Source organism: Strix aluco, chromosome 9 (assembly GCF_031877795.1).
Source record: "Strix aluco isolate bStrAlu1 chromosome 9, bStrAlu1.hap1, whole genome shotgun sequence".
Lineage (NCBI taxonomy): Eukaryota > Metazoa > Chordata > Aves > Strigiformes > Strigidae > Strix > Strix aluco.
The window spans coordinates 24321142-24336416 of NC_133939.1; the positions used below are offsets into that span (position 1 = coordinate 24321142).

Sequence of the window (15275 nt, forward strand, 5' to 3'; positions counted from 1 at the left end):
TGTGAAATTTTGAACTATTAATGAACAATGTTACTAGTTATTATATGACATCTTAAACCAATTTAAGAAAGTAGCCTCACCAATTTTAACTTAAGGTACTGGTGACTGATCAGACAACTTTTGTTTTCTCTCCCATCATGAAGCTCGGGAATCTTTTCATATGCAACATCCTTGATTGACCATTTGTATCAAAAAAGCACCAAAAGCAATGGTTTTAAAAAGGACAAAAAAAAAAATCAATCACCATGAATAATCAAAACTCCAACTTCAAATATGGAAAATTAATTGCTCTCAGAAAATTGCTTAAAATAAAATCAATACTAAAAAAAACCAAAAACCAAATCCCACCCAGAAAACCCAAATCCACTTAAAACCATGAGAATATAGTAGGTTAAGACATAAATTAAAGCAAGCTGTCATTTACTTAGAGCTAGGTCTAGAGAAAACAACGTAAGTTTAACTTTGTTGCGCATATTGTTGTCTGTGAATTATTCACTCAGACCTAAAAATGAAATTAAAATACTTGAGTTTGCATATTGAAATGCACAATCTTTTCCTGTTAAGTGAAAATACGTTTGCTGTGGAAGAATTGCCTTCTGCACAGAAGGTTAGCTTAATGTCTTGGCAATCGAAACAAAATATTCCAAGTGGTATTGCTGTATTTGCAAAGAGGGTGCCAATTACATTTGCAATGATGGACTTGATGTTTTTCTTTTCAAATTCATGCACAGGCATCGAGAGGCCCAAAAAGCTAAGAGTGGAATTTTGACTTTGGTTTTCTATGGCTTCTTTAGCATTATGTAAAGAAAGAGAAAATGAAAAATATAATGCTAAAAGCCACAATCCCCTCCCCCCACAAGAAAAGACCTGCAAAATCCTGAGGACAAGCAGTTATAAATTTTATCCAGCTATGTTCCACAAAATCCTGCTACAGAAGATCTGAAAAGAGTGCATCAAATAACCCTAGAGAAAATAATAAAAAACTTCATAGGCTATAGAATGCAAAGTATAAAAACCTAGTCCCACTGACACCAGTGAAAAGGTTGGATATCAGCATTCAGGAAGACCACGTTTCTACTCAATGTTCTGATCACAATGCGAACTACAGGTGTATATGAAAGGGCAGAATTCAGATTTTCATACATAAATCACAAGTGCTGATTTTCTGAACCAATTGTCACAGATGAGTCTCTAAAGCCATGCAGAACAAATGTAAATCAAACCAAGGTCTGGATCTGGTTATACTTCCTAAACTGTAGGACCAGATTCGCAGCTATTTCTATTCAGAGAACCCACTGGGTTACTGAACCATTTCTTTTCTTAACTTCATTAACTTAGCTGCATTTTAAAGGACAGATAAAAAAAAAAGCCACAAGGCACAAAAAACATTCTTGAGTACTTTGTGATGTCTTGGTTATCAAATAAAATGATTCATGGAACAGAACTATTTACTTCTGTAATCTCTTAAAAAAAGTTTTACATAAATATTTTGTTCAACAATAATGACTTTTGATACCTTTCAACTCAGTTCAGACATGTAAATAAACTGTTTATTAAGAAGTAATTACTGTGAAACAAGAAAGAGAGACCTAAAAGAGCATAAAAATGCCACAGACTAATCATAAGTTTTTTTTAATAAAATAATAAACCAGTAACTGCTACAGAACATGCTATAAAATTCAAACCCACTACAGAATGAGGGGAGTACTTATAAAACATTTGTTGCCTGAAGAAGGAAGACTTTTTCCTCTGATCACTATTCCAGAAAATACAAAATAACCAGCATGTACAGTACTGGTCTGTAATTATTCTTTGCAGAGTTGCTCAAGTGGGCAGTTCTGAAGATTAATAGCATGGGTTGCATTGCTTCACCTAGTCCAGTGGCTGATGCTTTCAAAGAACTAAAAGGCAGATAGACCTGTTCTGGCAGGATGAGATTTTATATATTCACTCCACATCTCTACTCAAAGCTCCTGTATCTTCCATTTTCTTTTCTCTTTCTCAGCTGTTGTTAAAATCAAACAGTGTGTGCTGGAAACACATGAGATGAAAAAAGGCCCAAATAATTTGTCTGTCAGTGGCTCTTTTGTGAAATGCAAGCTCAACTAATCTAAAAGTCCAGCTCAATTAGCAGCTTCGGTAGAAAAAAATGCCTATAATTCCCTATAGAAGCAGCACAAAAAGTGCCAAGATCACTTGCAAGAAGTATGACTAGTGCATCTGCAGAAAGAGAAAATTTAAAAGGTTTAGATTTTATGATGGAAAGACAAAGTGCTTAAGTCTTTCCTATTGCCCTGCACACGAGTAGCTGATCAGCTGTGTGAATTTAGGGCTCTGAGGTACAAATTGAGGCAATGGATTTCTTTGCTCAGCTCTGCGTCAGAACAATTGCCTCACAGCAAAGCCATTTCACTTGACTTTGCACCATTTATCAGGACATAGCACTCAGACAGTAAATTGGATGATTGCATTTACTACTCACTTTTTAAGGGCTTGATAAAATAGAAAATTATGCTTGGGTTTCACACCTCTAAAACCTGACAAGAGCTTCAGAAGACCCTGGAATGAAATTTTTATGAGTCAGCCATCCTCCATTTTAGAATGGGAGCCACTTAGTGTCTCACTCAATTTAAGCCTATTGTACTAAAAGGAGACCTGCTATGAAATGGTCAGCCCTTTCCCTCAGGAAACAGCAATTCATAATGGGAGCTGGACTAATTTTTCAAAGGATGCCTTTAATATATGCAGCGAATGTGCAATTAAACACCCAATTGAGTATATGACTATTTAGAATTATTTTCCCAAGAGAAAATTAAGTGTTCAGTGTTATTGAAGATAAGTAGATATGAAGATATGGACTATATACCCAGTTGAATAACTAAGAATTCAGCGTTTGATTCAGCAGGAGAACTCCAGGAACTGCTGTATCAATCCAGAAGAGAAAGACAAAATAGGAACTACAGCTGGGAATACAAGCATGTCTGCAAAACGGCAGTGACTTCTCAAAACATTCAGGGAAAATTCAGTGGCATCAGAAATGCAGAATAATCAATATCTACTTTTGCTCATTAACTTATATGTCCCCTCATTTACCCTGCTAATAGCACATTTCTCCTTCCATTCAAACAAATCCAGAGGGTTGTAATCGAAAAGGAAATGAGTAATAACTAAAAGTCCTTTTACTGATGCAACCAAAATGTTAATTACTTGACAATATTGACAAGTTGTGCTACAATTATGCTTCCTTCTAGGCATCAATTGCTTTCCTCCTACACCACCCCTTACATACTCTTCTTACTGCTTACAAGAGCAAATTACTTTCTCCCATTTATACTGTATAAAGAAGGAATTCTTTACTGTTATTTACTGCAGTGCATTTAACTAAAGGGATACGAACGCAAATTTTTGTCAACTATTTCATATTCATCTGGACAGATACAGATTGGATTTATAAGTGCACTGGTATTGTTTCACTTTTAGGTGCTACAGGTCACAGTACATCATCCTTCAAACGCTGGATTAAGTACAAGATAAACTGACACACTCAGTTTAAATTATTCTGGGTAGTAACAGCCTTCTAGGAACTGAACAATAGAGCTCAGCATGATTTGGTTCCAATCAGCAATACAAAACCACTCTTTTGACTTTTTTTTTTTAGTCATCAACTATAGATTTCTCAAGTTAGTATCAATTCTCAATTTTCTTTCCCATAGTACCTCACACAGAGGGAAAAAAATGTTTCACAGTTGGTACTTTCATTTTTTTAAGCTGTTTTAAACTAAGTTTACCAATAAAAGTTTAAAACGTGACTTCAGGATGAAGCATTAAGTAATAAATCCGTGCAGAGAGACTTTTTTTTTAAACTCAGGTATGTGTACTCAATGGGCTGGGGGTTGATTTCTTAGCCACCCCAACAGAACAGAGCTATGATATTGAGGCAGGATGTTGTCAGGCTTCTCTAATTAGCTATTATGGCTTGATCCTTCTGTTCAAAGGGGCAAGAAAGCAGGAGGAACATAACAGAGAACTATGTCTACCACTCTCTTAAATTTGATACACGTTCAGATGAAGGAAGACCCATGATCTTTCTTCAAAACAAACACAAATTTTCCCAGTAATCACTAAAGAGCAAAACAGCTTCTGTATCACTCCATGAATCATGAAATCGGGAAGAGGTAAATAGGTGACTAAAAGAATCATTCAAAACACAGGATTGATAGCACTGCGAAACCTCAATTACATGCACAGCTTTTTGGTATAGACTACTGTCCAGTAAGTTTTGAAGGCCTTGGTACAGGATTTTTTTTACATAGGAAGTAGAGAAAGAAATTAAAAGGGAGCCTGCTTTAGACTGGATTATATTTTATAGATTAAAGAAGCTGAGAAGGAGGAAGGTTAAGAACATGAGTATGTTAAATCTAACCATTGGGGGGGGGGGGTGGAGATAAAGAATAGCAATAAAAGCAAATGACTTGAAGGAGGGAGTCTCCTATAAACTCAGGGAGACAAAGGCTAAGGAAAAAGGACCACAAAGCATCTAGTAGTTCCTTGAAAAGAAAGTAAGAACAAGCACATGTTGTAGGAATATAATTTGGCCAAATAGCAAACTCTGCATCAACAAATCTGATCGTTATCAATCAATCTCAACTCAGCTTGGATTATTCAAGAGGAACTAGCAGGATTCTGGGAATAGAGATGAGATTTTAAAAGTATGATAAATTAGAGAAAACCTGAGAAACAGGATGCTATTCAAGCACATGTTAGTGGACGGACCTTTCTGATCCTGATCTCCAGGTCTAGTTTTATATGCTTCTATAACTTTTACCCATACTACCTATGGCTCAAATTTTCAAGGAGGGCTTTGGGAGGGGACATAATATTAAAAATCCCATAGCACTCACATGGGAAATGGGTATATAAAGACTTTAGGTGCCTTGGAAAAAAATCCATCCTACAAAAAAAACACCAAACCAACCCTCAGTGCCCTTAGTAATGAAATGTACATAAGGTGTTGAAGTTCCCTAAAAACATTTTGTTTAATATAGTTTTTATATATATTTATATGCACACACTGTGTATATATATTCATACGTATATACATATACACACAGATATATGTGTGTATATATAGGGAGGGGGGAAGGGATGGAAGGAGAGAGAGCCCTAGTTAAATGCAGATTTTAAAATGTAATCTTCGCAGTTATATATGCTAGCCATAAAAAGTACCAGAGGGAAAGAAATAAACAATGTAGACAGTAGAAAAGAGAAATAACTTTTTCCAAAGTAAACTTACTTAGAACTATTGCAGTTATTAAATAGAAGCCTTTTGGCAAATTGCCTTTATTCTGGGAATCTTTAATATTTTCCATTTAGTAAATCCTTATCTGTAAGTGCCTGTCAATAACCTCAGCATCAACATGCAAGCATCCACATTTCTAAACTTTATGATAGTTAAAAAGCCATTTTATGAATATTTATGAAGGCAGTAAATTATTAAAATAAATATAGATATTTACACAGTAGAACAACATCTTCATTTAATGGATGTGGAAAAAATGTTAATATGTGAACATTTTAAAGATGAAGTGTTTTGGCCTTCAGGGCTTTTGTTACTCTATTAAAAGTTAATTTAGGACAGAAATTATGGCTTTTTCTTGAATCCCAGCCCCAAAAGATTAAATCATGGTCAAAATTTACAACGTTTTTCAAAAAACGAATCTAGAGATGGAATTTCCAGATGCTGGATACTGAAACTACGGTGCAGTCCTCCCTGAAAATAAGCTTCCTCTGTCTCTTTTATGTGCTCACAGTGGTGACATATACTCAGGCAAGCTTTTAGGGCAGAGGATCTGGGTGCTAGCGAGGTGGTTTCATCAATCTTTCTGTCACCACACATTTTATACTACTAGAAGATGTTTTCTGTCTACAAACACAGCAGACAACTCAAGCTGCTCCTTCTCAAGAAGGTGTTCTACATCACAGAAGTGATTTGCTTAATTGCTACTTATAAACTTTACCACCTTTCCTTGCATTTATAGATCCTCCTGATTCAAGGACATCAGGGAGTCTGCTCTGACCTCCTGTATGTAACTGGCTACTGAAGTTCAGGATTGATCCCAATAACCTGAGTTCCACCAAAATACAAATTTTCCTTCGAGCCAGAACACCAGGAGGCAGACACTTTCAATCTTAAGGCATGAGGGAGCAAGTATTCTACTTTTTTTTATGGTAGTTAATTCCAGTAGTTGTGCTTCTGTTCTATATTTGTCTCACTTCTTTCCCATTTTTTTCCTTACGAATGGTGGGGTTTTTTTTCCTTCCTTAATCCAGTCCCCTATTTATTTAGAAACAATCCAGCTTTTACAAGTGTCTCAAACTAGTCACAAAATCCCTTTAGGAGCAGACACAGTAGTTTAAAATTCTTCCGTCAGTTATTCAGCACTGTGAATTATTCTGGCTAGAGACAGAAATTACTAGCATCGCGGCTATGCCAGGTTAATGCATCATGTGAGTACTCCCTGTATGCTCCACTACTCAGTCCACTGCCTTAGTTTGTGTTGCTGAAGGATATTGTCACTCCAGGTGCTGGGAGCAGTAAATTCCTCAACCTTCCAGTTGCATTTGGAAATGACTCTGCCCTTGCCATACTACAACTTGCTGCAGCCCTTGAAGCATTTCTACCACTATTTTCTCCCACTTTTAATATTAATAGACTAGAGTCTTGCTCCCTTACTGATCTTAATAGTTCTGTATCAATGGTAAAACCCCTTTCTAAATCTCCACTCCACTCTGATTTATATATACATTAATACGTATCCCTTTTTTTATCTATTAGTTTTATCACACCTGTTTTTTTTCTTCCCCCCCACCCCCCGAGTGAACACTCTGATACCTTGTCCTGCTATAAAGGTAGGGTCCATGTCCTTGACTTTTATATGCATAACTTACCACTCAGCTGTAGTAACATATTCTTTATTTGTAAAAGCCCAACTTAAGGGATCGAGATGTTTCTGTGTGGCTCTGGAAATACTCTAGGAAATGTGCCCACTGCCATAGCTGCTGCCCTTCTTGTCCTGATCAGATATTATGTTCTGTTTCAGTGGAACACACTCATGATAAAATCTGAAAATCATATTTAATTACAAAAACAACCTAAGATCAGATTTCTACAAACCTCACTCTCACAAAGCAGCTTCAATTTATGAACCTTACCAATTTTAATCAGAATTACTCATGTTAAGGATCTAACTACATATTCTAACAGCATATTAACTTCAGGCTTTTTTGAGTACTACAGATTCCCTGTATATTCCAATTCCAAGTTACTCCAAGCTTTGAACCTTGTCTTATTTTCAGTGTGTCTGAAGATAGGAGAGATGGGCCTAATTGGAAAGACTAAAAGTAGAAGCTTCAAATTATTTTCAACCTTCACCTTCCCCCAAATTTTGTGCCCTATCCAATCTCCATGAAACAACAAACTAAACCTCTACAGCAAAAATACTGTAACACAATTATTTTTCCAAATATTCAAATTCCCATCACTTGGGCTTATTTCTTACTTCTTTTCTTCTGACTAAAGAAATGTTCAGCTTTCATGGTGAGTTTTCTGCCAGCATCAGTTTATTATTTCTTTCAGGCTTTTTCCAATGGACTCAATATGGAGAGAAAGAACAGTCGAGTTTAAAAAAAAGGCAAATTAAAAACACAAAAGGGGAAAAAAGGATAAACACATGAAAAACAGCGGTTGATGATGGAAATAAAAGACAGAGAGGCAAAAAGCACACCCATGCAAGGGAGAACACAAAGCTGAAACACAGAGGCATGATTAGAAACTCTGTTATGAAGATGAAACCTTGGTGCAGGCTCTATAAAAATAAGACCCAAATCCAGAGATATTTATATAATATAAAGTAATAATAATGAGCAATTAAAGAACATTAAAATGTGAAAAACACAAGTTAAATACAGAAGTTATGAAGAAAAGCAGTAAAAATATATATATATATATAGTGACAGCTCTGTTATGAACTAGCGTTCTGTTTTAATGTGATGTAAAACCAAGCACGTGGAAGACAGAGATAAGGAAAAAATAGGCAGAGGGAAGTATCTGCGGAAACAGAAATGTGAGACTCAGTTAAGTACAGAAACATAAACATTAGGGGGAAAAAAAGATACAAAAAGTGGATTCAGTAGTGAGATACTGGGCCCATTTAAACCAGCAGGACTTGCTGTTTAAGGCAATCTTTCTCTTTCACTTCAAATATTCTTTATGAAAGAGGAATCTACTTCTGGTATCTTCCTATATATTTTCTGATACTTTTATTAGCTTACAATTATTTCCCAGCCAGAGACACGCTATTTATATTCTAAAAATAAAGACAGTTTACCACCTCAAAAAGAAGAAATAACAAATAAAGGCCAAATTTCCCAGCTGCATGAGCAGAACACAAAAAGTAGGTTTGGGTGGTTGTATTTTTAGCTCAGATCCTGAGCATGCATTCAAAATCAATCTCGTGACCATACCACACTTTGGCTCATGTTTTGTAACAGCCTCTGAACGTGCAAAATGAATTGTTCCACAAGTGTGGCTAATACACCTCACCCACCAGTTCACACATACTTCTTGGGACCAGACTACAGCCAACCCAAACTAAAAGTTCCTGAGATGTTCCCTGTCCTCAGCACCAATTGTCCTGCCCCACTCCTTCAGGCTGCACTACTTGCTAAGTGAGTGCTTACAGGAACACAAATTAAATTGGTAAAAAGTCCATCTAATAGACACTTCAGACAGTGCTATTACAGCAAACTTGGCATCTTTATCAAATTCCTACTTTATGAGCCCCAACTGCTATTTCATTGGTTTTGTCAGTTAGCGGTGAAATGCAGTATAAGATCTATGGGTAGAAATGATGCACAACAGCCAAGTTCCAACAATGATAACTGACCTTTCACAGGCGTAATTAGATTGCATCTAAATAATTCAAATAAACAGCTAAAGCTACTCAGTTGAAAATGGCATTTTTATTGAGACAAATATTATTCCTATAGAAAAAAATATTAAGTGGTTATTTTCTGAACCTGTGTTGTGGTCCCGATTGTGCTTTCTATGGCTGACAGAGCAGACCCTGATTCTCTTAATTATAAGATCTGGAGTTACTGTTCTTTTATAATTGCTTTTGTGAATTGGGAATGAAATGTTTAAATATTTATTGGGCTAGTGTATTTTCTGAAAGGCAAACCAGCATTTTTGTTTATAAAATATTTGCAATAGAAGGCAGTTACTTGACATTTAGAATTCAAATGTGGTTTATATGTTGAGTCTATTATGTCTAATGTACAAGCGGATGACTGAGCTCTGTCTCTGCGCTTTCTGCCAGAACTGGAGTTGGAGTAGGAAGAACAAACACACACATACCCATGTACACTCCTTCCCACACATCACTGCAACCAAAGAAGGAAGGAGGGAGTGGAAGAAAAACATGGTTCTTATTCTGAACTGGTGGTAACCCACCCATAGACCAGTAAATCCTAGTGATTCTACAGGTGTGACTGACCGTTCATAGCAGAGGGAATAAATGCCTATCTGTGTACCTCAGGGTAGTCTGCTTCTACCATTCTACCACATTCTACCACAGAAGTAAAGCTGTTTTCCAACTCACAGTCCCTTTCTTCCCTCTAAGGTGGTAAGGACAGCAGAAAGAACCAAGAAGGCAAAGGCACCCTCCTCCACAGTGCAAAGCTATATTACATCATGATGAAATCAGGTTACGATGTCATTTCTTACAAAAACCGTAAACAATGATGTTGGTCCTCCTACAGTGTCCGCACTGGTTACAACCTCACAATCTCAGTGATTGTAGCAGCGCATCTGCAGCAAGGCCCGAAGCGCTGAGCTTCAGACAGAGCCCAGGGGCCTGGGAAGACCTGCAAATGCCTGAAGTCAGGGTGAGCGCATACTGTGCTCTGCCTCCTCTCACAGCAGGCTCAAACTACAGCCAGCAGGCCAACTACCACACAGAAACAAAAGATTTCAGTGCAGTGTTATACATATATTTTTAGCAGACACAGATCCAACTCTTCCTGATCTCAGCTGCCTTCCCCCCCCGCCCCCCCTCATGCTTTACTATTTCTTTTAGGGATTTCTTTATTTGTCAAAAGGCTTACAGTACACCCAAAGAAAATATGGTATACTACTGGGGCGCTGCAAGATATGCAGCAAAATAAATAAGTGTAACACATAAAAGACACTACAGATCAAAGTGGATAGTATTAAGGAAGAATCTGAATGCCAGTAAATCCTGACTTATTGGGATAGAAAAGTCCTTGTCTTGGTATTTTGAAAGCGAAAAAACAAAGAAACAATTCAAGTGAAGTGCCACAAGCATTTGACTAACCTTATAAAGCAAAGGTGATTGTCCTAGCTTCAAAAGTGCAATTTTTTTGGTCACGTTTGTAATGGCTTGAATCCGGATCAAGTCTTCCACAGTCCCATACTGTATATCAACAAGTTCTGCCTGCAAAGAGAAGACAGAAGTCACGCTATACCTATAACCACACATCACTGAGGGTGCTCCTTCCACAGAAACAAATCTGTTTGCATCAAGCACCTGAGCAGAGTTCTGCAATTACCTTACCCCCACTTCCTAATCAGGAATACCTGTAATAACAAAGAGCTTGAGAATTCAATCTGACAGATAAATGCATATCTTTGCAGTTTACATTCACAGTTCATCAGCTGTGATAAAAATCCAGTGGTTTTTTGCCAATGTTTATAGTAAGTGGTGTGGATTCTGAAGAGAATTTCCATTTGTTAGATACAGGAATGTATTTAAAAACATGTAAGGGATACTAAATTACCTCTGTTAATTGTCTTAAAATGAATCAGAGTCTTGTGAAGCATTTCAGAAGATGAGTGAATGATTATACCAGTCACTTATGAAAATATACAGATAATATATTCTACTGATATACAGTTTTACTATGTGGTCTCATATGATTCTTGAGCAGCCTTACCTTAACTATTCAAGTATTTTATTATAATCCATCAGTTATCTCAGCATTATACTCAGATAACTATAGTGATAACAGACTACATCACTCTGATGCATAAACATTTCCATTAATACATATTATTAAATTGTTTAGAGTCACTCCTGACTAAATTAAAAATGTTCAGACATGAAGATCTTCAGCTTTTCAGTTAGGACACTGCAAGAATATGTAATAAAGATCTAAGTTATTATTAAATTATAAGCATTGGCAGTGATGGAAAAATACTTCAATACATGTTTTTAAGGATTTTTTTTTTTTAAATAGATATATGATTTAAGAATGACCAAGGACATTTTTCTCACACATTTACAGCAATAAATTCTGGTGAAGACCAAGTATGAGGAAAATCAGTCTTGTATATTATTATTTTAGAATATTATGAAGCTCCTCCATTGAGGACATTCTGGAACCTCTAAACCCCTAGACAGTGTTCACATATAACACAAATACAAGAAGACACAAGAATATTACATGAGTGTTTAAAAATTAAAATAAGAGGAGCGGTACAAGATGGAGAAGTTTCTCTTTCAGTTCAGTTTTGGTAACTTAAGTATGGATTCATTGCGAAAGGCAACAGTTCTGATTTTGGGCATCTCTACAAAAACTGTTTAAATTTTAACAACAGCTGTTCTGGATATGTAGGATGTGTGAAATTTTACTAGGTTCCCGAATGTGGTATTTTAGGAAAGTATTTACCCTTCTGCAACTGTATCTGAATATTCTGCCTCAGTTTGCATGTCAGCATTTAATTCATACAAAAAAATTGCCAAGGTTCCTCTCTTCTTAAATTGTCAAGTTAACAAGATCCTAAGTCTATAACATGTCATCAGTGCTATATAAACCAAGTATTTAGAAAGGTCAGCTGAAGTTATAAAACACTTCCATAACAGGCAAACATCAGATTTAACACCAACTACTGAAATGTAGGAACAGAAAATCTTACACTTCATAAAGAACTTGAAATCTATTTCCTAAGAAAATCCAAATGGTGACTACAGGCTGAAATCCAATATAAATTTTTTTCCTGTGTGATCATCACATTTGAGAAGTATGATAAAATCAAGTGAAGAAGTTCTTATACTAGCGGAAGCTATTTTATATTTTACCTAGCCTGATGCCTCTGGTTATAAAAAGTTCTCCTCAAATTCAGGAAGGATATTAATCAGTGTACTTCCTCGAAGTTCGCACAAATTTTACCTCATCTGTAGATCTCAGCTTTATTTTAATTTGTACCTACAGATGTGTCAATAGATACTTTAGGGCGGTAATTATTAGAGTCTCAGAAGTCTTCTGGCTTGAGAGGTTATATCTAGGTTGATTTCTGGGGAGACCTCTAATCCAGTTCCTTTGGACCCGATGCCTTTCCCACTTACCCTCAAGCAAACCGAAAATCAGAACTTTCATCATTTGTATGAGAGAAAGTACACTGAATTTTCCTGAGGCAAAATCAATACACAAAGATGTAACATAATGAAGTATCAAACCATTTGCTTGTACAGTATGCCTGTGAAAATGAGATCCCTGCCTATCTACATTCATGTGCTGCTTCTCTTCACATCATTTTTGCTAGCTGCTCCTCCAGGGTGCTATCCACTGCTCTGTAAACAACAAAACTACACGTTTGCACAATTATTAATGCATTTAGCAACTACCCTTGGATGTTCTTAGTTAATTTATGTTGCAAACTGCATCTTCAAGAGCTGCTCACCAGTCTTTCCCAGGCAACATATAAGCTCAACAAGAGCAGGCTGAATAAAAGGCCCTACAAAAGCACAGCTCATTTTTTAATTATGTGAGAACCAGAACTTGACTCCCTGCTGCCCCAAACACTATGCAAACCATGTTCTTTGCTCCAAATGTGAAAAGTAAGCCCCAATGCCAAAGCTATTAAATACATTTATACATTGAGAGTACATGTAAGAAGTCATTACATAATGAAAAAGCAGCTGGGTATAATATAACAAAGAGTTACATGTGCTTTCATTACACATCTTCCACATGAAGGATATGTCAAAGCTCAATATATTAGAACTCTTTCTTTTGCACTTGCCTCAAAATAAGTATGACCTAAGCCTCTTGTTACTGTCCAACTTTAGGGGTACTTGCACACTTATATTTCATTGTAACTTCAAAGCAGTTTTCTTCTCATCACAAATCTTTGACCCTTAATTTTACCTTTTTGGGAACCATGGGTAAAAATATTGCCCATGTCTACCAAAGTAAGTTATCACATCCTGGTAACATCACATATAGCCTAGCAGCTGGAGGTTTGCACAGCTAATCTCAGATCCAACTTCAGTTAAATTGACAAAAAAATGGAATAAAAAAAATCTCTTGAGTAAAACTACACCTGGCTCCTTCCCTCCCAAATGACGTCAACAACCCACTGAAGAGTTTAGAACAAAGTCATAATATTTTGGTACTACGATCCAGATACGAATAGGTAAACATTAAATTATAACGATAATTTTAAAAATTATTCCTACCCCTCCCTTTCTTCTACACTTCAATACTTCAGTAAAATTTGTAATAAAACACAAAATATTTTGCACTACTTAATAAAAACATCTCATCAAATACAGTACAGCAACACCAGCTCAGAGTAGTCAGTTTGTTTTTATTTAATACATTGGGGCTTAACTAATTGGGTCCTTTATTCCTAGTAAAAAACAAAATAAAATATTGAAAAATTACACCTTTAAAATAATGTTTAAAAATCCTATTGAAACCAAAGAGTGCTACCCTCTCAATAATCCACCGAGAAACTAACAGTCCATTTGTGTTACATGAAGTCTTGTTTTACTCACAACATTTGACACCTCAAACAATGAGTAATGATTAAATTTTCTATTCTTTCTTTTTTCTTTTTTAGAAATGCTTACAACATGACATAATCCTCATTTTCCACATTCCAGATTTTAAAAACGCAAAATGTCCCACCCTCAATTACCCATATTTGATAAAGTGCTTCCCTTTGTTAGGATAATTCTGTTCAAAAACAAAAGAGAACTCATCCTTTTATCAGGTGCTGAAACAGAGCACTTGTGTACTTGGTTTAGATATGCAAGGGTAAATCCTCTTACCCTAAAACTGGGAAACTGTTGAAGAATGAGTTGTTTTATCCATTTGAATTAGGTACTTACTCTTTGAATTGTTTCATGCTATGCTGTTTGAAAGATATGACTATTTAGGAACAAATTGCGGTGTGCAATATGGAGTTCAGTAGTATTCCCCCATGCATGAAATGAAGTAGGGGTAGGTAATAAAACAAACATTTTTAGAAAAAGTAATTATTTTATGTTAGACTTATTATTAGTTTCTAAGTCCCAAGATGATGCTCAACGAGTTGTAAGCATTCTATCTTAAAAACTATGATAAAATCCCTCCAAAACAGGAAAGTACTCTGAAAATGCCATAATCGAGACAGTCAAGGATCCTTTCTCAATTTCTTCTACTTATCTCCAAAATGAAAGAAAATAAAACAGCATACTTCATCCAGTAATGGATGCAAAAGAGTAAGACAGGTCTTGGAAAGGAAAAGTACGATTAACTCTATGAAGCAGGTGGCAGCTGAGGTCTTGAAGATGCTGGATACTATTTTAAAACTTTGCTTTCTTTGAAAATGCTGAGGCAATTAAAAAAGGATAAGTTAAATAGGTCAAAAATAATAATGGAAATGTGTTTGTCATATCACATCGTTATCATTCAGTTCACTTGAATGAGGAAAGGAAGTTAATAACAGCATTATACATCTGTATCCAAAACACTGCCTAAGATGAAGACTGTGACTAATTTGCCAGGGACACGCAAGACAGGAAAAAGATTAAGGGAAAAACCCACAAAAAAGAAAAAAAACCCAAACCAAACCATCAAAGCCAGTACACCCAGGAAGAGATGTTTCTCACAACCACCAAAATGCAGATGGACTCAGTGCAGATAAGAAGGTAGCTCTCAAATGAATCTGGTCTAGCTATCAAGGCTGTGAAATCTCAAGGTAGAAAAGCACCACGCCTAAGCAAATAGTTTTACTATTATTTCTTAAGAGAATACATTAAGGTCAGTACCCAGCAATCTCAGAGAAATCTTATCTGAAAGGTGTAAACTTATGCAGAAAACAAAATCAGAAGTAGCATATAGAATGGCTGTGGTGAAAAATCTCTTCTTAACGTTACTTGTTGTTAGTGACACAGTTCAGTAACCTCAGATTATAAATATTTTTTATC

General features: G+C 36.0%; 1 protein-coding gene across 1 annotated transcript in view; it reads right to left on the minus strand.

The window, feature by feature from the left end:
* Positions 1 to 15275, minus strand: part of NAALADL2 (N-acetylated alpha-linked acidic dipeptidase like 2) — a 489903-nt gene that overhangs the window by 201502 nt on the left and 273126 nt on the right. Inside the window, exon 5 of the mRNA XM_074834594.1 lies at positions 10395 to 10514. Coding sequence (XP_074690695.1) covers positions 10395 to 10514 — 120 coding nt within the window. The remainder of the gene's footprint in view (positions 1 to 10394; positions 10515 to 15275) is intronic.